The sequence below is a fragment of the Athene noctua genome, chromosome 11 (genome assembly GCF_965140245.1).
Source record: "Athene noctua chromosome 11, bAthNoc1.hap1.1, whole genome shotgun sequence".
Lineage (NCBI taxonomy): Eukaryota > Metazoa > Chordata > Aves > Strigiformes > Strigidae > Athene > Athene noctua.
The window spans coordinates 17,223,714-17,249,631 of record NC_134047.1 but is presented as its reverse complement, the minus strand read 5'-3'; the positions used below and the strand labels follow the sequence as shown (position 1 = coordinate 17,249,631).

At 36.7% G+C, this 25,918-nt stretch overlaps 1 protein-coding gene across 1 annotated transcript in view; it reads right to left on the bottom strand.

Annotated features, from left to right (window-relative positions):
- The window catches only part of LOC141964573 (transmembrane 9 superfamily member 2-like), a 33,049-nt gene that overhangs the window by 5,141 nt on the left and 1,990 nt on the right, over window positions 1-25,918 (bottom strand). Inside the window, exons 3-16 of the mRNA XM_074915137.1 lie at window positions 25,684-25,777; window positions 23,852-23,979; window positions 23,499-23,628; window positions 21,162-21,289; window positions 18,301-18,412; window positions 15,839-15,918; window positions 14,785-14,893; window positions 10,371-10,503; window positions 8,708-8,827; window positions 8,476-8,533; window positions 5,798-5,957; window positions 5,072-5,223; window positions 3,528-3,639; window positions 2,934-3,105 (exon numbers count right to left, since the gene is read on the bottom strand). Coding sequence (XP_074771238.1) covers window positions 2,934-3,105; window positions 3,528-3,639; window positions 5,072-5,223; window positions 5,798-5,957; window positions 8,476-8,533; window positions 8,708-8,827; window positions 10,371-10,503; window positions 14,785-14,893; window positions 15,839-15,918; window positions 18,301-18,412; window positions 21,162-21,289; window positions 23,499-23,628; window positions 23,852-23,979; window positions 25,684-25,777 — 1,688 coding nt within the window. The remainder of the gene's footprint in view (window positions 1-2,933; window positions 3,106-3,527; window positions 3,640-5,071; window positions 5,224-5,797; window positions 5,958-8,475; window positions 8,534-8,707; window positions 8,828-10,370; window positions 10,504-14,784; window positions 14,894-15,838; window positions 15,919-18,300; window positions 18,413-21,161; window positions 21,290-23,498; window positions 23,629-23,851; window positions 23,980-25,683; window positions 25,778-25,918) is intronic.

The window sequence follows — 25,918 nt, the reverse complement described above, 5'->3', positions numbered from 1 at the left end:
TGCTCTATTCTTCTTCTAGCTTTATTGTTTAATGAAGAAAAAAGAATTCAAAGCACGAACAGATTGTAAGAAAGCAAATAGAAAAGCACTCTGCACTTGGCTGATACTTCTTATGTACCTTAAAAGCTCTCTGTATCATACTGGTTTCAATCACTGCTCAGTGGTGGGTGCTTCAGAATCTCGGATTCTAAACACAATCTACCCAGAAGATCAAAACTCAATTTTGAAAATGGCATTAACTCACAAGTGAAAATGATGTTCAAAAATAGAGGTCACTGTAAAGCAACATGCTTTGACTATGTTCAGCATTTTTTCGCCTTCTAGCATAAAATGCATGTAATCATGTAGCTATCCCCATTCAACCACACTTATTTCTTGAAAGATTAGCCACACTTTGTACATTAAAATAAAATTGTCTTGTTTGGGTGTGCACATTAATTGTAGATTTCACTAGTCAGCTTATATTATTGTTGTTGCTATCCAAGCATTCAGTTCCTATTTACTTATTCTTATCTCTTTTGTAACATCCACAGTAGCACAACACACCATCACATAGGAGGTATTAACACTACCCATCGTATTTCTGTCACAGTTCCTGAGGCCTAACAGGCAAGAATAAACCAAAATACCTAGTGCTAACTTAAGTGGAACAGATCAAGGTCCCATTTTGGGAACATACACACAGGAAGAATGCTATTAATGCAAACTGTGTGTAAAGTTACATTAGCAAACCCCTCACCTCCATAAACTCATGAAGGACTCAACTTGTATTTTCCAAAGCAAGTGCTATTAAGGAATATTTTACAAAACAAAACAAAGTTATATTTCTTCTGCTTGAGTCACCTATCTAGAATAGCTTACATTTCAGGCCAAGAATCAATCATCAAAACATGGGAAAGAAATTTACCACAGCATTTTACATTAGCAAGGTTTTACTACACACTCCATATACCTATTATACCCAGTAACCTTCTGGTGACTAGCTATTCTGTGGAAAAAAATATAAAAAAAGGAACTGTGTAGTAGCTTTCCTCATGACCTATATAAAAGTAGCCTAGCCATCACCACTGTGGTTCTATTTAAAAAAAAAAAAAAAACAAAAACACCACCAAAAAAACCCTGCCAAAGTGACAGAGCACAATTTATTATTGTACTTTTGGGGCCTCACTGGCCTCCACATCACAAACTCTAGGATCAGCACATCTGAAGCTTTTAATACCATTTCAGCAGCTGCCATGACAGTTTCAATTATCATTTTATGTATGAAAGGGATATTTTTAATTCTACCAATTTGCATCTTGTAAGTGAAATTGAAATGGGCAGGTTAGCAACTAACCTATGCTAAAATTCAAACACATACTAACATATTGCTTTAGTTTAAAAGTAATTAAAACATTTTAGACTATAGTTTGGGTTTTTTTAAAATACCGATCGATAGATATTATAGAGGACATCTAGACCTGGTCTGTTTCACCAGGATTTAAGCTGCCATTTAACTGGCAATATGCCAACTTCTATGTTTGCCTTCTAATAATTAAAAATTAGAAGAATTAAATCCTTTTTTTTCTCCCTACTTTTTTTTTTTTTACTTTCTTTTGAAGAGACACAGGTCTAAATAACAAACAACAGTAACAATCTAGCAGTAAGTGCCAGTTAATGTTATTAAATATAATTTCTACAGTGTAATTGCTTTGTTTAGAGTAATTTCCTTCAGTGTTTTATTATGAATGGTTGTTTTTTTGCCTCATATCAATCAGTATTAGAGGCAATAAAGATGAAAGAGGTCCTTCTCACCTGCTGAACTGACAAACTTGAAGTCTGATGCTAAGACTTACTTTCATTACTTGTTTTAGCCATTCTTTTTTAACTGCATCAAGGGAGATAAGTGATGCATTTCATAAAGCCAACACAAAGTAATTACAGCAGGTTTCAATAATCAGGCAGAAGATATTAAGTAGTAACAATCCAAACCATCATGCCATCCACAGAGAGATCCTCTATTACAAATCTATAGGAATGAATGTAAAGGTTGGTTTTATGAACAACCCATTATATACGAACTAGCATTTTGTCTAGATCTACCACTGCAGTACTTCATGATGCTAACTAAGCACAGTGATACATAAAAGATCTGACTTCGTGTGTTAAAACTACACATACAAACAGCAGCAGTATGATGAACACCAATATAAAATGCTCTTGGCTACTTTTAAGGGCCAGTACCCTTCAAAGAGCTTCTAATTTCATCTAGCACATGCTAAATCTGGCACAGATTTCACATCAAATCAACCTTGAAATTATAGTTCAAGTCAAGTGATTATGAACATTAGAGTAATTCAGTAGAAGACATTTAGTCTGCATGAGTAACATCAGAAAAGCTGGACTAATAAAAATGGAGAGCCATATTCCAAATAGGTTCCTCCAATTAAGGTACATTCCTGCCATTAAGTGGTGCTTAATAAGCAGGTAAGACCACCTCTAACAGTACCAGAACTCTCAATTGTCAATATTCACTTTTTTCCCAGCACTAACCTGCTTCATTGGCTAATAGTGAAAGCAGAAAACATCTTTTATTTTCCATTTGCAGAGTGCAGTATCTCTAACCATAGAGCTTCTAGAACCAATTATGAAATCCAGAATCAAGTTAAACACCCCTGATATCAAAGTGAACAAGAACAGCACTTTGAAAATATAATGGTTTGAACTCACTGCTAATATGCAATAAAGAAAAATTATAATATAATTTCAAGTCAGAAATAAAGACTTAAAAGAATATCATCCTGTGGTGTGTGATGTCATAAACCACAGAAGTAACACTTCCAAGAGAGTCATTAATTGTATTTAACATTTTAGGTAGTCTAGATTTCACCTAATATTTCTTATTTCAAAAATGGAAACCCCTGCATTCATTTTAGTTTGAACTATGTACTTACCTGTGAAAAGGAAAAAAATCAAGACCATGATCATTGTGTAACCGAAGTATAAAATGGTGCTAGCAGTTCCTGTTATCTGGAGTTTAGAGAAGAAGTAATGAACTGCATAGATAAAGAGATAAACTGCTGTAAAGCTGCTTGTCAAGAATGATCGCCACCACCAATGATAATCCTGAAAGAAAGAATAAACCATTCAGTAAGAGCTATCGCATAGAATACACAATATAAGCAAGCTGGTTACAAAAATAACATTGTCTTATGAAATATATTTAATTCTCCAAAATGTATCTCAAAAAAAGAAAAATTTCAACATAGCACATAGCTACTTTTTTTTCTTAAAGTCCCCTGCATGGCTTCCACTGCAAACATGAAATTACTCTAAGATCAAGGCTGTTCATTTTTGCTTATCTGCTACAAATGGTGGATTTTGAAGCAAAAGGCACATTTCAGAAGAGTGGCTAAGATAGGCACATCAAGGGCTGACAATACAATCCATTCACAGTGTCCAACACATCACAGAACATGTGAAACCTCAACTCTATTTCTAACATCTTCCAGCTACAAGTGGTATCTACATCAAAACTGTACTTTTACCTCTGCACACAAATGGAAGTAACACAGCAAAACTGTAGCCTCAGAACACGTAATTAGAAGAATGATGAAAACTAGGAACAGGAAACCAAACATGTAGTACATCTGATGAGACCTAAAATAAAAAGATAAATTAAAAAAAAAAAAAAGAGTCTAATTTTTGGTTGAAGTTCTCCAAGTTAATTTACAGTGTTACCTGGCCAAGATGCTAAGCTAATAAAAAAAAAAAATATCCACACCACTGGCATAACTTTGTCTATACCACTATTGGCTGATTCATAAAAAGATTTTTCTCTCTATCTGAATGTACTCTGTCAATAAAACCATTGCTTTACAGAGCTCAAAGTCCTCAATTATATTTCCTGATATGAATGAGCTTTAATCAGTTTTCACAGAGAACAGTTATGAGCAGCTTCCTTCAGGTCTCCTTTAGCTTCCCTAACACTTGCATCACCTGTACTCTTTCCCAGTTACAAAACCCACTTCCTTCCTACTACTGCAGCTAAGTGTTCCAAGTGCCTCTGCATCTCCTCACTACATCCAATCAGATGCTCCTCCACTTCCAGTCTATCCCCAGACTGACTCCAATACAAAGGCTAACCAAACACCAAAACACTCAAATTCTGGTGTCTTACAGATAAGGGAAGTAACCAAATCAACTTCACTGAGTGATGGTGACAATTACTGCAGTGCAAGATTTGACAGAGGGAGTGGAAGTTGCCCGTTCCCTCCATGCTTCCCTTCTGTAGGATAAATAATGAGAAACAATTTGGGAATTCAGTGATTTCAGCTACAAAAGCCCTGTTTGTCAGCTGATTACGTTTTCTAGCATAGCTATATTCCATGGTTTCTATTTTTGTTGAGGACTAAAGTGAAAGGCTAGAATATCTAATATACTTCCATTTAAGAAATGATTTAGAAAACTGTCAGTAAGAAATCTCAAAGTAAACAGAGGACACCTTAAAAACTTGGCACCTTCAGGTTAATATTTTCCATTGAACAATAATATATTAAACATTTCATATTTACATTGTGAAAGTTATGAAAGATTGCATTGGTTTAATTTTCCATGCACCTGCTTGACTAGGTTTTGACAACATTAGGAGTGGTGTGGATGTTTCACAGGGCGTGGAGTCTGTTTTGCAGAGCATGCAATCCCAAATTCTTCACCTGAATCTGATTTAACAGCTGAAACTGCTAGATTGTATTAGTACATAAATCATAATATAGTTACACAGCAGATTAGACTCCAACTAACCAGAACAGCATGAAACCATGTTTGTGCTGTTCGGAACTGGAAAGATAAAACAAGGAAACAGGACTAAAATTTCATACTTTGCAGTTGTCAATAAGAACTACTAGTTTTATAATTTATAAGCACAGCAATAGATATGCAGATTCTGGAAATTCCACATAAATCTGCAAGAAGTTCAAAAATTTTAAGGATTGGTTTATTCCTCATATTCATTTGTTTGGAATGTTCAAACTCAACTGTATCTTTATTATCAAAGTAGCATAACTAGGAAAAAAAACCCAGTGATACTCACCAAATGCTATTCAGAATGAAAAAAAGTTGAATAAAAATGCAGCCAAAGGGCAAGATACCACCCATTATGATACCAGGCAATGGCTTTGTGAAAAAAGACTGTTCTGGAATTTGGCGAGGAATCTGGTTTGTACGGACTGGATGTTCGATAGGCTTCAAAAGAAAAAAAGATAAATTGTTACATCATAAATAAGCTTGCTTCTAATATTAGAGATCCAAAGATTTTATAAACATAGCTTTATTTTCATCCATAAGCCACCACAAGTTACTAAACCAAGAAAACTACAAACGATATCCATCATTAGGAAAACACATCCGCTTTAGATACTCCAACTATTGGTCAGTAAGCAAGTTGTAACAAAAAGGAAATAAAACTGTTTCGTCCTTAATAAAAATCCCGTTTTCTTAGTTGTCTGGCATTATCACAAACTAGATAAGTACTTCTGAAACACTACAAAAATGAAACTGCTGAGTTATTACTGAAGTACAAAAGGCAAGCAAGACCTCCAAGACACTATTAAAAGTGGATTCTAATGAATGGACAGAAGAAAAGTTTAGTGTGACATTACAAGAATATAGTGTTTCAAAATCATGACAACATGAAACATCATGTTACAGTTGTAGGGCCATAGATGTTTCAATCCAATCAGATCTTGTATGCTTAGGGATTCAATGGCTCAACTGCAGAAGACACGTATAGTTCAAAACTGTATTTAAAGAGCTCTACCTTCTCTTTGAAGCCAAAATATGCACCAACAAAGGTCAGTGGGACTGAAATTCCAAACCACATAGCTAGGATAGCAACCAAAGTGCCAAAAGGGATGGCAGCTGAGGATCCTTTCACCCACAGAATGAGATTCATAATGAAGAAATCAGCAAAGACAATCCTGAAAAAAGTTCAGAAAATATATTAAAATATTCAGTAAAGAATAAATATCAGTTAATACTAAAAAACATAAACCAGTTTTCTTCATCAAAAAAATGTAGCTTCTTGCAGTCTTTCACTCCCTAACAGTTCTAGTTGCTTTCAGCAATAGTGCAGTTAATGTAAAAATGCTTGCAACACCCAATGGCTATAACGCACGTATCTGTGATAAAGCCACTATTTAAGTAAAGACTCTGCACACAAAACCAAAAAGTAACAGAAAGATTCAACTGTGAAAATCTATACAAGGAATGTTAAAAGATAAATAAAACCCCTCTTATCTGAGTCACCTTTCCCATTATTGCCAGCCATTTAATTCCTTTATTTAGGCCCTTTCTAACCAGTAAATTCCCTCTGAAATAAAACGAGTAATAGCAAAACCTCTTATTTAAGAAGCCACAGGTCACTGTCACAACAAATGTGTACCATGCTGCAGCATGTATCACAGCATCATGCTGGCAGAAGGGTGGATTAAAGAGGGCTCCTCCCTACAAGAATCTTTGTACTAACACCTCATGCTGTTACAGGTAAGTAACCTGCACCTTTTGAGAATTAAAGACTGTATCAGTCATGACATGTCTCCAGACCTGTTCTTCTTCCCCCAGTTAAGTGCTTTTGCTTCATTTTCCAAACATCCTGGGAAAACACCAGAAAACAACTCCAAGACATATGATGAAGATTTCAAACCCATCCCGTTCTGAAAGCAAAGCAAAATGCAAGGGAACCCCACATAAAAGCCTGCTTGAATTTCCATTATTCATAGATTCAAAGATGTATCACAGAAAATTTGCCTCAGGAAGGGCCCCTTCGAAGTGCACCATTGTCTGGGTTTTGTTAAAAAAGTGTTCCTGAGGCAGAATTTAAACTGCCCTGAAGTGAACATGCAGCCTCCACCGTATTTAATTTAAAAAGGAAGGAAGGAGGATTAGAGCAATAGGCAGGCTTCTTTTTTCCTAGGAGAGGCCTTACACTTGCCAAAACTGTTTGGGGAAATGGACTTGTTAAATAAGCACACCCAAGCAACCCCTGATGTAAGCATTTGTTGAACAAAAAAAACAAACAAAAAAATCAAATCCATTTTAGAAGTCTTGCTAATTTTTATCATCTGCCCAAGCTCACAGCACAGATGCCACTTATCCCCTTCCAAAGTTAGGAAAAAATACTGCAAATATGAACTCACATCAGTCTACTGAGACTATAATGGCCTTAGGCTGTTTATGATATTATGCAAATTTACTGAACTAGCATAGCATAATCAAGACATCTGTTCATATTCTACTATCCCCAATCATTTTACTTCCTCTGTGAAACTTAATTTATTTGGGAGCTTAAACGATCAGCACAATATTTCTTCCACCAATAAGTATTTTCTTCTCTCTCAAGATAATATCTAAATGACAGCAGGGAGACTGAAGTACATTTTGTTTAGAAATAAATTTCCTCATAGAAATACTACACTGAGTTGTTATCGAATGAATTACATTTCATTTGATGAAATTCTACTATACTCAAAACCAGACCATGCTTTATTCATTCTGGGCTTTTTTTGGGGGAGAGATACCTTAAGAAATTATTTATAGCCTTTTCCTCAACTTTTGCCAAGGACATTTGTCAAAAGGTAGTTTCATGTACCCAAAGTTGCAACCAAGAAATACTTCCTTCACTGACCTATTTCTCACAGAAGGCCTTGAGAGCTATGAGAAAACAAAAGGTAGGAGAGCCATCACCCTTCCCAAGCACAACAGTATTGGCCATAGTATGGTACATGCTACAGTCATATCTGAAACTGGACACTACCTACACTTATATAAAAAATTATAACCCCTTTAAGAGAATCTCTGCATCATTCTCACCCAGAAGCATAGTAAACATCTAGTGTTTAGTACAGCAGTATATAGCTATTTACTTAATAAACCTAAATTATGTATCCTGAGTCTTTTTCAGTAACATGGTTACAAGAAAACACTGATACTGTATCTAACGTAATGGAGTTTCTGCCTAAAGGGCTGTCCCTATTTACAGAAGAGCACTACAGATACTCCAAAGCTATCACAAAACCACATACTTCCTAATAAAGCAACCATATCTATTAACAGTTAAGACAGATTACCTGGAACATACCAAATGCTGTGGTACCAAGTTGGAATTACCTCCTCACCATGCCTAATGCTCTGGTGCAGTGATTCTCCAAGGCTGTGACCTTGCAAGAGAGCCCTCCTATCCCCATAGCTGATTACAAAACAAGATGTTAAGCTGCTGTCTTCTAAAGTACTAGGCTCCAGCTCCTTAGAATTCACTTTTCTTTATATTCACAGATTGGCAATATGCAAGAGGAACAGCAACTTGGAAACCAACAAAGAAAATAATCATGATGTTTATCTGTGTGATTTACTTCCCCCCCCCCCCCCCCCCCGTCCTTCCCACCTCAGATTCAGTTATACTTAAGAATAAAGGAAAGAATGAGAGGAAACAATACTAACCCAGGGCAAAGCAGAGCTGTAAGCAAAACATTTGTCTTCCACTTCTCGCCTCTAAATGCTGAGGGAAAAAGTAAAAACAATTTCAATTTCAGAACTTTTCCCAACTGTTTTGCAGTACGGCAGCAAGAAGCAGATTTGTTGCCCGAGACACCAGGTCCAGTCTGCAGTTTATGTTAAGCTGAGCAATTCCAAATTTAGTCTGCTGTTTCATGTTAAACAAACACATACTTACTCTTGTACATTCTAGCAGACACGTAACCAGCTGGAGTTCCCAGTAAGACCCACAATACAACTGCACAGGTCATCAAAGCACCGCGGTTGGCAGGAGACAGAAAACCAAGGCAAGCTAGGACTAAAGAGACAAAAGGATTTAGTAATTTGTGGACACATGCCAAAATGTCCGTGTAACACTTATTACTGCATAGGTTTATCCCTTTCACTACCAGATATTAATATGAAGACTATGTGCATAATCTCTCCTATATCCCCATCACATGACCACACTCCTAATGTCACTGTTCCGTTCATAATAAAGCATTATTTCCACCTCATCTCTTAAATAGAAAATTTTTTGTAGCTAAAAGACTGAAAAATAAAATGCCACACAGAGATGATCAATGAACCTGAAGCAAATTCCAGCTTGAAAAAGTCTGCTTCCAAAATCCTAGTCCTCCTGTAAACATCCATGAGCAATACTTATGCACACTAAGTAACAGTTTAATATGTGACACGAAGAGCATCTGAGAACAGTAGGTCTGGAGAAGCCCAAAACTTCGACAGAGCTAAGGAGTTTTTTTGTTGGTAGGGGAAGTTATTGGGCTTTTTTTAGGTTTTAGTTTGGTTTGGGTTTTGTTTTGCTTTAAGGTAGAAATAAGCATGAAGACAGAAGATCTCAGAGGTATGAAGTCACTTGCTTGAAATCCCACAAAAGACTCTCAGCCACCATGATGGACAACACTTTACTCAAGAATGCACTACCTTGAAAATAAACCTCTCTACTAAAAGGTGGCTGCCTGTGTCTGAACTAATTGTAGAGGCCAGCCCAGAAATATTCTCAGAAAAGGCGTCTGTCAGTGATTTCTAGCAGGAAGTTTTGTTTTAAACAGAAAAAGGTCGTCCCCCCCCCATTTCTTTCTATACTACACAGGTTTCACAGGAAACTATCACAGTTAGGTTAAAGAGTTGTGTTCAACACCAAAAGACAAGCCCAACAAGAAAATTCTTTTAATCTTATAGCATCATGTAATGAATAGGGAAAAAAAAGCAGCTCCTCTATGAAAGACGAAAAAATCTAGTTAAAACCTGGAGAGCAGAATTTGAAAAATTCTTTTCTAATAAATACCAGTATACTTCCTAATTCTACTGTGCAGTAATAAAAGGAATGGTCATATGTTGATAACATATAATAAAACACCAACTTGTGACATGTTACATCATCACACGTATTATATGACTAGTAGGCTCTCATTATCTCAATGCTGTCTCTGTATTATTCCATTGGCGTGCATTTGTGCTCTTATTTCTGCATGGCTGCAGGCTGTTGTGTCAAACATATTAGACAAAGTGTTCCAAGAACATTAAAGCTTTCATTACATGTCTTTGAACTTGCATTACTGGATCCTTGGATAATTTACACCGTGACAAACTGTTTTTGTTTTTTAAAAAGAAACTTGTAACAAGGACTCTTCATTTCTGCAATCATGAAGAATCTGAATTAGCCCAGATACCACAATGTTTTGAACGACACCACTTAAAACAGTGTTACTGAATCCATCTTGATTATTGTTATGAAACAGCATTAATATTTTACTGAAGGAAAGACTTTATTTCCAAAAGAAGGCTTCTATCATTTGTTTCTTACACTACAAACACATCGCCTTAATAAAGTTACTTACATAAAGTAATAAATGTCATAATGAAAATTTGCGTTCCTTGGCCCAAAAAGACAGACAGTAACATTCCCTTCCTTGGAGGTCTAAACACATCCCCGTGAACCAGCTTCCATCCAAATTCCTCTTGGGCATCTTCCTGTATAAGATCAATAATGTCTTTAGCAGAGATACATAATGCAGTAGTGAATTTATACAAACAAGATGCAAAATACATATTTAAAGCTGGATCTAAACTTAATCAAAAGACAGACTAATTGCATGTGATTCATCACTCATTGATTTTACAACCCTCTAATGGTTCAGTGAAAGAAAAAGGCAGGATTTATCAAGAAAATACCTCTTAAAGCAAGAAGAAACAAAATGTAATTAGCCAAACCATATAACATCATTCTAAATTTAAAACTAAACCAAAGCATTTAATTTAACTTGGATTATAACATTCCAATCTAGTTCAAGCATTTATCTTTTTCTGCTTTCATTACAAAACACTTGGTCTCAATGACAATACTGGAAAAGAATGAAGTGGTCCCAGTACTCCAGAAGAAAGTTTGCTCCCTAGAATCACTAGGGGCAAGTATTCTTTGTCCTGCTGTCAGAAGTGAACGGATGGATGGCACAGGAGAGATGCTCAGTCCAGTGGCTCTAAGGAACCACTGCTGAAGAATAAAACTTCTCAATGATGTCACTCAAAACAAACACATCCCCTAACAAAAAAGCCCAAACCCACGTGACCACAAATAACCAACCTCTTCAAGAGACCACTCTCTCCCTCACAAAATGAAAACCACAGGTTTCATTCAACCTAAGAGTACTGAGTTTAGTTCAAGGGACTGCTTGCCACTAGAATTACAGCACACAAAAAAATAGGGTAGAAAGAATACAGGCCAAACTGGCAAATACATAGAGCATCTTAACTTGCAACAGATTATGTCTTTTTTTTTTTCCCCTGGAAGATTGCCTTCTCCATACTGATACCTCTGCTTGTGTTTGTTGGATAGAAATGACTCTCAGAAATGTGGTATACTAATACAAAAATTGAAAACTATTAAACACAAGATAACTCTTTATAAAAATAAAAACCAACTATGCCTGCAAATAAAATTATACAAGGTATCTAGAATTCCAACACATCAGTAAAGAAAGGTTGGTTTGGTTAAAGAAACATAAAGACCACACTTTCCTGTAAGTCTGAACTTGAACTAACTGTGGTGATAATGAGAAAGTTGAGGTAAGATACTTGGGAGAAGTCTTTCTTCTGGTTTTGAGGAATGAAAGAATTTAAGAGATTAGCATCTGAAGGAAATCTTTATCTGTTTTCAAAATGGTGAACACTAAGCACAAATAAATGCTCAGTACTTTAGCTCCTGATATAACAAGGAAAACGTATAAATTTGCACTGGTTGGTATTAGATTTCTTACTGACACCTAATCTGGCCAATGCACTCAAAAGACACCCTCTGGTTCAATTACAAACTTTAAAACACATAGCTACATGGTAAATACCTTGGTTTAAGAAAAATAAAGAAAAATCAAGCTTGGCAGATTGAAACCCCTGAGTGATCTTGTATGGGCCTATAGGCCAGAGTGTGTGTCTCTAAACTGGATTTTTAATAAAACTCCTTAATTACAGGCCAATTAGCTATGAGTCAGCATTTTCCACACTTTTGTTTAAAGAATTCAGCAGTATTTTATATTGCTAACCTTTAGTGTTCAAAGATGAGGATAAGAATTGTACAACTAATCCAAGAAGGAAGCTACACGTTATAGTTACAAAAAAATTTGAGAAATATCTAAAAAGATAGTTTGAGCTTGGCCAATATACTAAAAATTACACCAAATTTTTAAAAAGTGCAGTATTCCTCATGTTATCCATTAATTTAGCTTAGTTCTCAAAATATTCTAACAAAGATTTAAGTCTCCTACACTCAAGTAGTCACAATCAAATAGGACAACAGTTACCTCTCACTGTTGAAAAGATATTGACATGAATTCTCTTAAATTCAGTTCAGGAATCTATTTATAAACCTTCATTAATGTATGTCTCACTAAATCTACATCACACTAAAAACGAGTTGGTATTAGCTGACTGTTAAATGTGCATACTAAGACAACAGTCACTGGCTTGTGCATCGATCTCTTTTCAAGTAGAACCACCAGCATTCCCTAAGCGTGAGATACTAATTTGCTTCACAGCAGCTTCCTCAGGTCCTCTTTTGCACAATTATTTCACACCTTTTTAAATCAGTTCCTTGAAATTTAACTGATCTTTACGTCTCTCACAACTGGCAAGAAAATAAAAAAAGTGTGGGTTTTTGAAAGTCACACCTATCCCTGCTGTTATCCATAAAAACTAATCAAGCTTCTACAAGCCTTGCTCTATCACATTAAGAACGACCAACTAATAAAGACAACACTGTATAAGATATTGAACATAATTTAATTGAGAGATCAAACAAGAGCTTCACAAAAACTATCAGTTAAAGGACGTGGAAAAATTCTTCCACTTTAATTACTGTCTGGATTTGCATTAACAAAAGACATTAAATATCAAAACCACAAAGAAGAATAAAAGTACTTTCAGATGTTTTAGTTCCAATATGAAACATTTTTGTGCATTTTAAAGAATTTCTTTATCCAGATACACAGCAGTAACAGTGAAAATTCAAACCTTTGTAGTATCTGACATTATTTCTCACCTTTGGCTTGCAGATACCACTTTTATCAATGAGAAAGAGTAATTTTTACTCAGCCTTTCACTCACAATCAGTTATATTCTCTTCCACCATGGTAGCAAGCCACTACAGGGACCTGCCCCTTTCCCTTTTTTAAGGAGTACATATTTCAAAAGAACTCACAACAGGTTCAGTTGGATGGCAATAAGCTTCAGTCATTATATTAAGTCAGACAAACCAGACTCACTTTGACACAGTGATCACCAGGAGAATTGTATTTAAACAACAACAAAAATCAATTTATATACATACCAAGTAGTTCTAACACGGTCAGAAATCAGAAGCTGTGTTGCACATGAACAGCAATATTATAATCTCCTAACTGGAGACAAAGGATATGATTCCACCACACTTTCTAGCCACAGACAAAAGGTAGCATCAAATTGTATTAAGTCTATGTAAATCAGAATCTCTTCCATGACATTTAGCGAGACAGTCACTGAATCTCACACTAATTTCACTCCATTATTAGCTGTTGATTTAATTTTTGACCATTTCTGCAATAGTTACCTCATACAGGTTGGGTTTGTGGGGGGATTTTTTAATACATTGCTTTAGGAAGGTGTATAGCATCATGCTTCTCATGAAATTTAGACCACAAACTTTCCAAACGTCACAAGTCACATGCTATCACGTTTGCTTTCTGGACACTACAAACTACTATAAAGAAATACCATGTTGGAATTGGGAAAATTACAGCAGCTGAGCTTCCTAATGCAGCTTTGTTACAAATGGGGACAATACCTCACCGCAGTAGTTTTAACCCTGATCTCTTGAAGAGGGGGAAAACAGTTATCAATAAAAATAACTGTTCTCTTCACATATTTGGTTGTTCAGACTATAAAACACATATTTAGGTAGAAAATACGCTAATGTGGGTAGCAAAGTCTTTGCTTCTGTGCTACAAATGTCTCTACAACAGATAGAAGTGCAGGTCCTGTGCTAAGGCCACATAATGTGACTCAAAACAGGGCTGCCTTGACACAGAATCTTACACATAATCCCAGGTTGCTGGAGTCACAGAATCACTCAACAGCTGATGCTGGAAGGGACCTGTGGAGGTCATCTTGTTCAACCTCCCTGCTCAAGCAGGGCCACCTAAAGCAGGTTACCCAGAACCATGTCCAGATGGCTTCTGAGTATCTCCAAGGATGAAGATTTCATAAATAACACACTGACTGCTTAGGTCAGTGTCATACAACCAGACTGACTCCATAATGCAACCACAGGACTCAAGAGCAATGGCCACATCTTGATGGTGAACCAACATCAGAACACTTTTCAATGTCTGCACTATGTCTTGTAGCTGTTGGTACTGTAGGAGTACTTATTTAAAAAAAAAGATGCTTTCCTTGGAATAAAGCAATTTACATTTCAAATATGAGTTTCTTCACTATCAAAAAGTTTCTGTGATTCATTCCACATACTTCTAAAACCTGGTTTGTCCTTACATACTGCAAGTTCACTAAATGACACTAGAAAAGCAAAACTCTCACATCTGCCCATGTATTGCGGCTGTTAGAAAAGATGAAACAGCAGTGAAGCTATTTTTAACTCCCAGATATATTAGCACATATCAGATTCTTGGTAGTTATATATCTCTTTAGACTGTATTCAAAACTAATCAATAGAAACCACTATCACCAGAAAAATGCGCTCATGTAAAAGCTGTAAATCTTACTCACAGAAGAGTCAATCTGGTTGTATCTTGCAATGTCTTTATGAAGAGTCCTCAGAATGATCATAGCCACCATGCCAGATAAGAAGAGAACAATTACGAGGGAATTCATTATACTGTAGATAAAGAAAAAGTCAAACTTTCAATCCACGTACTCAGGTTTCAGGACATGCACTCCAATTCATACCACATGTACTCTCAAATCTGAGGAACAGCCTTAGATATTTCAACTTTAAGTCATTCAGACCTTTTAGAATGTTCCCACCCAGAGAAGATAAATTGTTTTAAATTGTGTACCCTTATGATTTCTTAGGAGACAGAAGTGAGAATAGTATTTTATGATATATGCTTAATTCTCAAGACAGTTACATATTGCTTTTATTTTCCTCCTCATATAGCTCAGAAGTTATTTCTCTAGTGAAACACCTACAGCTCTTAAAGCAGACTTTGTCAAGATTTTATATCTATCAACCACTGAAAGCTGCATCATGCCATTTAATATTTTGTAGAGACACAGTTAATCAGATAAGCCTTTTCAAACACTTTATACTGTAAAACACTAACATTTCAACATAAATTATATACTTCACATCATTTGCGTAGTAGAGGGAAATAAGTAAGAGCTTTTCATATACATCTTTTACTCGTTAAAAAAAGCCCTTCTTTTTACTGTAAGCAGCTGCTGAGTACAAAACACGCAGTACACATATGTACCTCTTATTTGGCGTTACAGAAAGCCAGACAGTAACAGTAAGAACACTGCAGAGCAGCAACGTCTCAAAAGTTCTATAGAAGGGAGATGATAAAGTAAAACGATGGAAGCTGCTTTCCTTTTGGACACTAATGGTGCATTCCTTTGCTGAAATGCAATACTACAGTTGCTCCCAAGAGATGGAAGACTGATAAAAGTTACTTCACATAGAAAACCAAGAAAGCTTTCTTGCCTGAAAACTAACAGACCTTGTTCTGCCACAGCCAAAGTTATACATCCCTAGAAGCACAAATAAGATATCTTTGTGCTCCCCTGCAAGGTTATTCACTGACAAAACACAATTTCTTACCTGAACCACTGGATGTTTGTATGTGGCATGGATTCCAAAATGTAGTCCCATCTGGAAGCCCACTTAATATTATTCTTTTCCTATGAAGAAATTAAATACCAATTAATAGAAACAAGTACAAGATTGTTGCAGTCTCTGAGAAGGAATAAGCACATCAAATCTCTTCCACAAACCTTCCATTCAGCACTAATATCTAAACTTTGAGCCTCTCAGAGTATCTTGTTTATTGAAATCTCCTATCTACATCATCTACCTTCAAATGAGGTTTCACCAAGCCTCATCTTTCCATGATTTGGTATATAGCTGCTGGCAGCTCCCAAATGCATGCTGAAAAACAACCATGCCATTACTATGACATACTCCCAGCACAGCACACTGATCTTGAAACTTCAACTGTCTTTAACATACTCTACCAATATGTTTCTAGTTTCCCCTGGAATTTTTCTCTCTTGTCATTTTTTACATATTTAGCAGAGGCTTCCTCTCTCTCTGCCACAATGCTGTCTGATTCCTGACAGACAACTTTCATTTCTGGATATCCCCGTGAAGGATTTAAGAAGGAATCATTCAGCAACTTTCATCTTTGAAAGACACTTTTATTCTCCTTTGTCTCCTACTCTAACCCATGTATTTCTGCGAGAGCTGTAGAAGTGATGATTCTTTCTGACACCCAAGCCCTGTCCTTCACAGCTTGTCTCATGGAATGAATGTACACCTGCCGTCCTGCTACCAAATTCTATCTTCTGACTGGCATGAAATTCTGCTCAACTTCTCCATTTATTCACCAGCTAGTAAATTTGTAGTTAATTTGCAAAATTTAGACTATGTCTCCAGCCTAGAATTTTTACATTCTGTTTCTCACTCTGGATTAGTGAAGCACTGCACCAACACAACAAGGTGGCTGAAGTTGCCAAAAGTTATTCTTTATCAGCCCAATCAGTAGTTGATCAGTAATTCACAGCCAGTTGGGTCAGTTTCAGAAGTGCAGGTCTAAAGTTTGTTACTGGAGTACCAAACTGCTCACATGCTTACATTTTTGTACACTTGTGTACTAAACATTAGCCACAGGATGTATATCCTTTTCACATACACAGAACTGAATACCTTGCCCATTTCAATGAATTAAAGTAGATACCATTGCTCCCTCGGGAGAAGTCAGCTGCCATGTTAGAAAGGACCATAACACAGTTATGCATTTTATATTCGGGCTTACTGAAACGAATGTTCCTCTATTTAAAAATACTTCTCACTGAAAAATATTTGCCTTTTAAGTTATTTTGAAACTACTAATAAAAAGTGAAACGCATCAGGTACTATTTAAATCAAGGCTAACAGATAATGGAGAAAACAAGCAGTTTTGCAGGGCCGGGCGATTGAGACGTGCCGAGTGCCATCTGCTGGAAGCACCTAAACCCAGAGCAGCTGAGCCTCGTCTGCTCCACGCCCGACAAGAGGGGAGTAGGTAACCCAAATGCCTAACACATAGCGTGAATAACCAGACAAAGCTCATACTGCAACTCTAAATTGCAATTTATCATCAAGATTTAAACATAAATGTTAATAGACAGGAGGCTCATTCATGTAGCAAAATTAGAGAGTCTAAGGAGGATTGCGTGTCTCCAGGGAAAAGTAACAGGATATAGAGCCTTGCACCTCAAGGTCAGTGGTTCAAATCAAATTCAATTTGGTGGAATGAAAGCTGTTATCATATGACGGCTGCTTGACTGCCCATACAAAATAAGCTGGTGGTCTCAAGCCAAATCCTGGAAGACTGGTGTCTTACATCAGGAAACAACCATGCTTTTGGGACAGACTGGAACCAAGGTTAGAAGTAGCTTGAATCAAATTGTTCTCACCCCCACAGGAGGCTCACTTTCCATGCTTGGGTAAAGACTCAGTTGCAAGAAAGCCTAATTTGCTCCTGTCTAAGTCATAACAGGCTGAATAAAACATTAGAGTATTAGTAAACATGAGAGTATTAACTCTAAAACTAAATGGTCACCTATAAAAAAAAAAAAGCAGCTATTGAATAAAAGCAATACAAAATGAGACAAAACCTGCAATTTCACAAGAAAAAGGTGAGTTTTACAATAAGCTAAAAATCAACATTTAACACAAAAGTGTCTCCACATACAATATAAACATTTCTTCAACATGACACTCTCAGTACTCTGAAAACAGAGCACACTACAGGAAGACAACTCTTGGCAGTTTCTCAATCTACTACCTTTCTATTAGTAATAAAACAGGGAAAGAAAAAAGTCTTTATTAGCATTCCAAGTGTCACTTAAACTACAGTAACAGAAAAGTAACAGGTTTTGGGAAAACTGTTTCACAAGACCACAATATCTTATGGTATTTACACTGCCTTAATCCAGTTATGGCTATTAGCAAATTATCCAGTTGTTTTAATTTCATTCTTTAGGGAAATTACATATTCATGTAACAGATTCAATACTTACTTCAAATGTCACAGAATAAGTGTAGATCAAATTCAGTTTATTGGTGAACTCTCCAGGAATCTCCATGGGTGGACCTTCGCAACTTAAGTTGTTCTCATCTGTATGTTTGTAGCTAAGGGGAAGAAAAAAAAAGTTAAATAAAAGTGCATATGCTCTATAGGATGAATTTTCACAAATTCTTTTGTAAGGTAATTAAACAAATTTTTATTTAAAAAACAAAACAAAAACAAAACCAAGGAGAGCTGTGTATACCGTTTTGTACCAGCTATACAACTTCTTTGAGAACTTGCTTTTCTGTTCTTCTACCAACAAAGGCCGAATAACTTATATATTTTATTAATACTTATGTCTGTAGCTAGAGATAACATGAGAAAAATAAAATCATGTTTTTAATTAGGTATCATTATTCGGAATTTCTGTAACAGCCTTAAAGGCACACCAGAACTATTACTTCACAGGAGCACTTGCGGTGAGAGCTAAAAACCCCACAGAAAGCCCCCTAGGGATTTGGGTCTTGGATCACTATCCTACATTCAGTTAGTATCTGTTCACACTTCAGGCATTTGAGAACGTTATAGGTAAAGCTGTTTGCTAAGCATGTGGGAGATGAGAACTGCAGACCTCTAAAGGTTATGGAATGTCGTTTCACCTACCCACTTTTCTGCCGTGATCAGAATGAAGTCCTAGTCCTAAACTAAAACGGTGCTTGGTTAACCAGGCTGTGAAGTCTGAAGATCTTTACCTGCTAAGATGGTAATTTTAACACAAAATACCCCTCTTCTGCCATCATATCTCCCTTCTACATTTGAACAAGACTGCATTATTGGTGAGGGACTTAACCTCAGTGTGTGCTTGTCAGTAAGAAAAACAGAGAATTTCTTAGCAATCTCCACAGGTTCTTTACCTGCCCTCAAGTTTTTCGTTTTTTTTGGGGGTGTTGTGGGGTTTTTTTTGTTTTGTTGGGTTTTGGGTTGGTGGGGGTTTTTTTTGTTTTTTGTTTTTTACACTGGGGCAAAAGAAATCCTCTTCTACTCTACTCTCATGAGACCTCCCCTGCAGTGCTGTGTCCAGCTCTGGGGCCTCCAACATTAGAAGGATGTGGACCTGCTCGAGAGGGTCTGGAGGAGGCCACGAAGATGATCAGGGGATGGAACATCTCCCTGTGAGGACAGGCTGAGAGAGTTGGGGTTGTTGAGCCTGAAGAGGAGAAAGCTCCAGGGAGACCTTACAGGAGCCTGACAGTACTTAAATGGGGCTACAGGAAAGATGGGGAGTAGAGTTGGAACTAGATGGATCTTTAAGATCCCTTCCAACCCAAACCATCCAATGATGATGATGATTCTATTATGAAATCCCTGTGGGAACCTTTCCATTCCTATACCAGTCATCTAATTTCACCTCTCATCAGACTTGTGTACTCTGAAAAATATAGAACTCAGAACATTCTACATTCTAAAATTCAAATATGCATACCCTTCTCTGCAGTACCTTAGAACTGCTGCAACTACAGAAGCACAAAGTCAAAGAAACCTTAAGGTCTGCTTGAATTCACTCCTGTGAACCTCCTCTGACACTGGAAAAAAGCTTCCCTCTCATACAGTCTTGGGCAACTTGTATTTACACAATTTAAATAAACAATTCTATCCTCCATACATTATTATATGTCAACAATTAAGTCAAGCCACAAGATAATAAAAACTTTCATGAAAGGCCTAGGGTGCTCCAACCACAAATCAGTAGAGCTTCAAGGCTGAAGCAAAACACCAAGTAAAAGACCAGGTCAGAGAGTGACAAAATTAAGGTTATGTGCAACCTACCTGTGCCCCCTTGTGGTCTGCGATACTAGTGACAAGACACATTCTCATTTTACAGCCATTCAGGATGCAACTTATAAATGGAGAAGGTTGGTAAAAACTTCTTGTTACCATCTCAGAGCACATGTAAATGGAAGGAATAAACTTGCATAGCAAGTATAATTCCTTAAAAACACACTATACCATTGCAACAGAAAACACAAGTATATCTGAGTCATGCTGCACAATACATGTCTATGACTTGAGAAAATGTGGTAGTGTAATTTAAAAATCTACTTAATCTCTGTAGAAAAGAGGGAAGAGCTTAGCTAAAAAAAAGCACCTACTGTGAAATCTTGTAAATGGGACTGCAGTTTTCAAATATAGGTAAATACAAATTGTGCATGAACAGACTGACGAGAGTCCAAAGTAATCACTTCAGTCTGTTTCTGACCTCTGAATTGTTGCATCTCCTCTCTGGTCAACACAGAAACTAAGAAGCTACTGTTTAAGAAAATAAGTTAGTCTTCTTAGGAAATCAGTCATCATCTGTTGTTCTGAATACCAATATTAACTTGATATTTACTTATACCTCCATATCCAAACTAACACAGAAGTACACCTGCACAGATACTGTATATTCATACAAAATATATTTGGGAGGCAAGGCAGCACTAATAAGCAAGAAGACATGGGAAACTGTCACACAGTTAAAGGATGTTTCTCAGAATATCTGAAAACGTGTCTTTCAAAACAAAGTAACGCACATCCAGCTGCAAATCAATAAAAACATGAGAAAGTTTCTACTGTTTGTGTCAGGTTCTATCAGTCTGCACAAGCAGTTTATCCATCAGGAGGGACTTTGGGGAACATTTTAAAAGCAAAGTTAAATGACATTTAGAGTCATGGAACAGCTCTTTGTTCCAGCCATGAACCAGTATACTGAAAGCTTTACTAGAAGTCAGAATAAGCAGTTCCTCAGAACTTACTAACACCAAGTATCATTTCTAAGTTTGCAACTACTGTTAGAGGTTACTACAGTAGAACTTGCTGTTTAATGCAAATTACCTTTGCGGTTTCAGTCTTGCCATCACCAGTCTTGCACCAGGCCAGTTTTCATCCTTCCCACTATGGTACATGATTGTTATGTCAACGTGGTTGAAGAGGTAGAAAGTGTTCTTCTTGTTAAACTCTGACTACAAGATATCATCAAGAGATTGAGAAATTTCTCCAACAGGAGAGGGCGCAAGCAGTCAAGAACTTTAAAATGAGACAACTGTCCAATGAAGGAGCAAGGAAAAAGGGAAATACTTCAACATTCACTTTTTTTAAACATACCTGTACAAAATATTTATTTTCTTCTCTATATTCTATTAATACAAACCAACTACAGTATCACATCTGTGTTACTAGTAAAATTTAAATGTTATTTGACACCATTTTTGTATTTAGCACAAAAGGCTGCCAAAACAGGTTCAAAGATGTAGTTATTCAAACTACAAGTAATTCAGATTCACCATTTCTTCCCCCACCACAGTTGTCTTGGTAGACGCTCCAGCTACCACAGCTTACAAACCAGGTTCTGCTTCAAAAAACTACCTTTCACCTTCAGTAGTTATTCTGCTTTGTCATCACTATCCTTTCAGAATTTGAAATTATGAGGAATTATATAAAGCTCAGACGATATGAGAGTCAATGAAGTTGACCTAGATTTTCTTTTCTCCTCAACACTGTCATTGTTTAAAAAACTTTAATTTGAATTAGTGGACCAGGGTGACAGACTGCTAGTTGAGTTTCCAAGTAAAAAAAACCCCAAAAAGCAAACCACATTTATTTTTTGTATACATTAGGCAATTGCCATACAGCTCCCATCCCTTGCCCACTCCCAGCAAAATATAAAGGTGTCTCGCATTAAATTTATCTCTTCTTTCACTATGATCAAGATTCCCATTGGGAGAAGACCAGAATCATACCGGTGTCATACTATAAACCCATCTTTAGCTACCTGTTTCCTCCACTTCCAAAGCAGCAGTTAAAGTGACAATATAGCTCACCCGCTGCATAAATTCAAGGACAACCTGCAGTTATCCATGACAACAACCCCTTTCCTGCACTCATTTCTAAAGAGGTAATTATGTCTGCTGGAATAGACATTTGGCTATACTTCTAAAAGAGGATGACATTCTTCAGCTCAGCCCAGAGATTACAGTCATATCCACAGTGCTACACCCATATTTGCCCATGTAACAACCATCCCTCCAGCGCTACACTATGCAACATTCTCATCACGATTAGCATTCACAGACTAAAACTGATGCAGGGTATGACAGCTATGCTGTCACAGCTAGCACACACAATCTGCACAGCACTTTATGGGTACACAGTACAGACTCCCTAAACACTCACTAGAAAATTCAATTATCAATGCCTATGTATGAAAGCCTCCTCATAAAAAAAAAAACAACTTTTCATCCAAGTTACTGACTTTGCGACAACCATTTTCTGTGTAGCAGATAGCTTCCAACACAACATCAACTTTATTACTTTGTATGTGAGATGTAACACCTAACTGGGACAGGTTATTCAATTCATATTTTGAATAGTCTACGGAGCCTGAGGAGTAACTGAGTTGGAAGGTGACTGTAGACAGAGTAAAGTGAACGTGCACAGTAAGTGCATCGCTTCCAAGAAGCATCAGACCTGCTGAATACAAATAAACTGACTGCACTGCATACAAGCAGTATGTCATATGGCAGTCACAGCAGACAGCACTCTCACCGAGAGGAGTGTGGTCCCTCACCCCAGGAGAGAGAAAACTGTGTCACTATTATCTGTAACTGTGCTAGTTCACCATGAAACTCCCAGGATGACTGACACATTTCAAACTGTTGTCAATATAATTCTTTCCCTGTCACAGCTGTGTTTGTTATCTTCTAGCCATCTGGGAAAACCCTGACACATTTAACTTGTAAACTGTGCTAGACATAACTTTTGCAACTAGAACACAGTGCTCATTTCTAGGTCTTCACTAGAAAGCTGCTATCTGATTGATAGAAGAAGGTCTTGCACACAAATACAACATGGATGAAGAAGTGATAGGTACAAGGATGGATACACCTTAAGTTTCAGAGCAAAAACTCAATTTTCTAAAGCTTTTAGACACCAATACTGTTGTTTTATAGCTTTATCTATATTGGTCAAAAGACCTATATGAACTTTTTTTGGACAATTGTATTAGTGAGACGCTCCATACAGAAGCAGCATTCTGCTTTGTCAGTGCCCACATTCTGAACATTAAATATGTTTACAAGGGTATCTGTTCTTTCTCAAGAAAAGAAAGCTTAAAAATAAAACTGTAAATGAAATTACATCTGTTACATTAACAAAAAAAGTTCAACCACTTACATTTATAACACAAGCATCTTTAACTCTACCATCTGGAGTAACAAAACACCCTATTGGAAATCCTGGATTACAGTATTTTTGTCCATCTTCCACATCATAGCACCACGTCACAGGCATGTTATCAATTATCCTAGACAGAAATCAAAAAACATGTCCTCAGAAAGGGATGCACCTTATTTTACATTGACATTTACATTCATGTAATGCACATAGTTTTCAGTAGCACTCACAAGATGCACAGTAGAGGACAACTATCACATAGAAGGAAAAAAGGAACCATTTAGAACATAGATAACAATGTTAAAAAAGCAGGAAAAAACCCACCCCAACCTCAAGCACATATCTCAGCTTACCAGTGATGCTGATAATTCAGCTGCATTCCTTTCTTCAAAAAGGACAGTTTGGTTTTATCAGCACTATTTCCTGGGTCATACGATCTTGTACAAACCTTCTTGCATGTTTCTTGCTTTTTAAAAGTGAACTGTTAAATAAAGCACACAGAAAGAGTCATTTCAGGTTTGCTTCCAAAAAATCTAACTTTAGAGTCTCTTTCTTTTTTCCAGGTACAGGTGACATTTTTGAGATGCTTCGCTTTCTTGCTATAAAAGTTTCTAAAACCAGAATTTCCTGTACAACAGCTTTAACCTAAATGTCAAGATTTGTGTATTAGCAGCACCAACAATCCCTTTCACATTGCTAAAAATCTCTTCAATAGCCCAGATAAGCTATCTCTAGATAAACCCTGAGGACTGAAATCTGAAAATCAGTAGAAAAGGTATTGCTTTTCTCTTTTACCAGTTTGTTTTATTTTGGTAATTTCACCATCTGCTAAAACAGATTCTTAATTACACCCTTTCTGCATGTTTCATGTTAATTTTAGCTGTGTTTCCCCATGAGGACTAAGTTATTAGATAAAGCTGCCAAAAATGCAACAAGTTGCACAACATCTAAGCTTCAAGTGTAGGTACCTCCTAAAACAAATATGCTCACATTTGTATATCAAACTTCTATTCTGACCCAGTTAGGATTTACCTGTCAGTGAGCTAACACACTTAAAACATAACTGAAAATTCTAACTTTATCAAGGCCTAAGTGCTAACGAATCACAGCATTTTCTAATTACCGAAGCATGCAGCCATTTCAAACAAGTAATTGTTATAATACTTAAATCTGTTCAGTGGGTATCCAGCCCAAGTGACCCATTATACCACGTATTTAAAAGCTTCTTGTTGTCAGAAGACTTAATATTACGCTAGTTCAGAATCAAAAGAGACTTCTAGAAGCAGTTTACACAAGGGAAGAGGCATCACCTCCTTAACAGTACTATGAAAAGATGTGGCTAGGTCCCTAATGACTGAGCAGCAGCAGACTCAGAAACTCTGCTGCCTCTTTTGCTCACAGGGATTTGGATTATCTATTATAGCAACATTCACACACAAAGTCCAGTTTTCAGTTTCACCAGCAAATCCCAGTCTGGAAACTGCACTTGAACAGTACACAGCTTTCCAGTATTAAGAGCCAGTGTTTGACTGTATCTCGACTGCTAATAATTTTCCCAAGTTGATTAGACACCTTTTTAGACATGCTACATTTGGTCATTGCTAACACAGGGCAGGAGACAGAAAAATATTACATACTTATTCTACAAAATACCTCCATAGATTTATTTTACGGAAGGTTTCAAGTGACATGCATCAACAATGAAAAATCTGGTTTTAGACAACAGATGTTAAGTCTGTACAAGCAAGGAAAAGCTGGAAGTGAGCCCCAAATGGATTTCTCCTTCCCACTCTGGGAGTTGCCCAATACTACAACCAAGTATATGAAACAGTTCCTGAACCACCAGTTCCAATATTACATTTAAAAAACTACTAATTTCAGATCACCTAACACACTATACACCCAGCTGTGAAAGAACTGCTTAAGATACAGTTTCTGGACTTGTCTACCACAGAGGAACAGGAAAGAAGATTGATGCCTGGCTCAGCTGTATAATTAGCCACCCTAAGATGCCTTTGGGGTGGGAGGGGTTTTGGTTTTACTACATACACACTATAAAGCTTGCATTTAAAAAAAATAAAAATAATCACACAATCATCAAATCTTCAGCTACATCTGCGTATTACAGCCATCAGAACAACAGCTATGAAATTTAAACAGGTTTAACTTCAAGGGATAAAATAACCTTATATGGAGATGATGCTATTCTCTCCCCAAACAGCACTTGTCCAAGATTTTCTGATGGTCTTTTCTCCTCCATATCTTGACAGAAGTCAAAACTGGAAAAAAGTGGAAAATATTACCTTTAATTTTTAATTGTCACAGAACTGTAAATAAACTGTAAGTTATGTCCTTAATATGACAGTTTTAATATTTCTTTTGGTGGGTCAGTCACTGTTAGTAAAATTTTGACAGCCTTT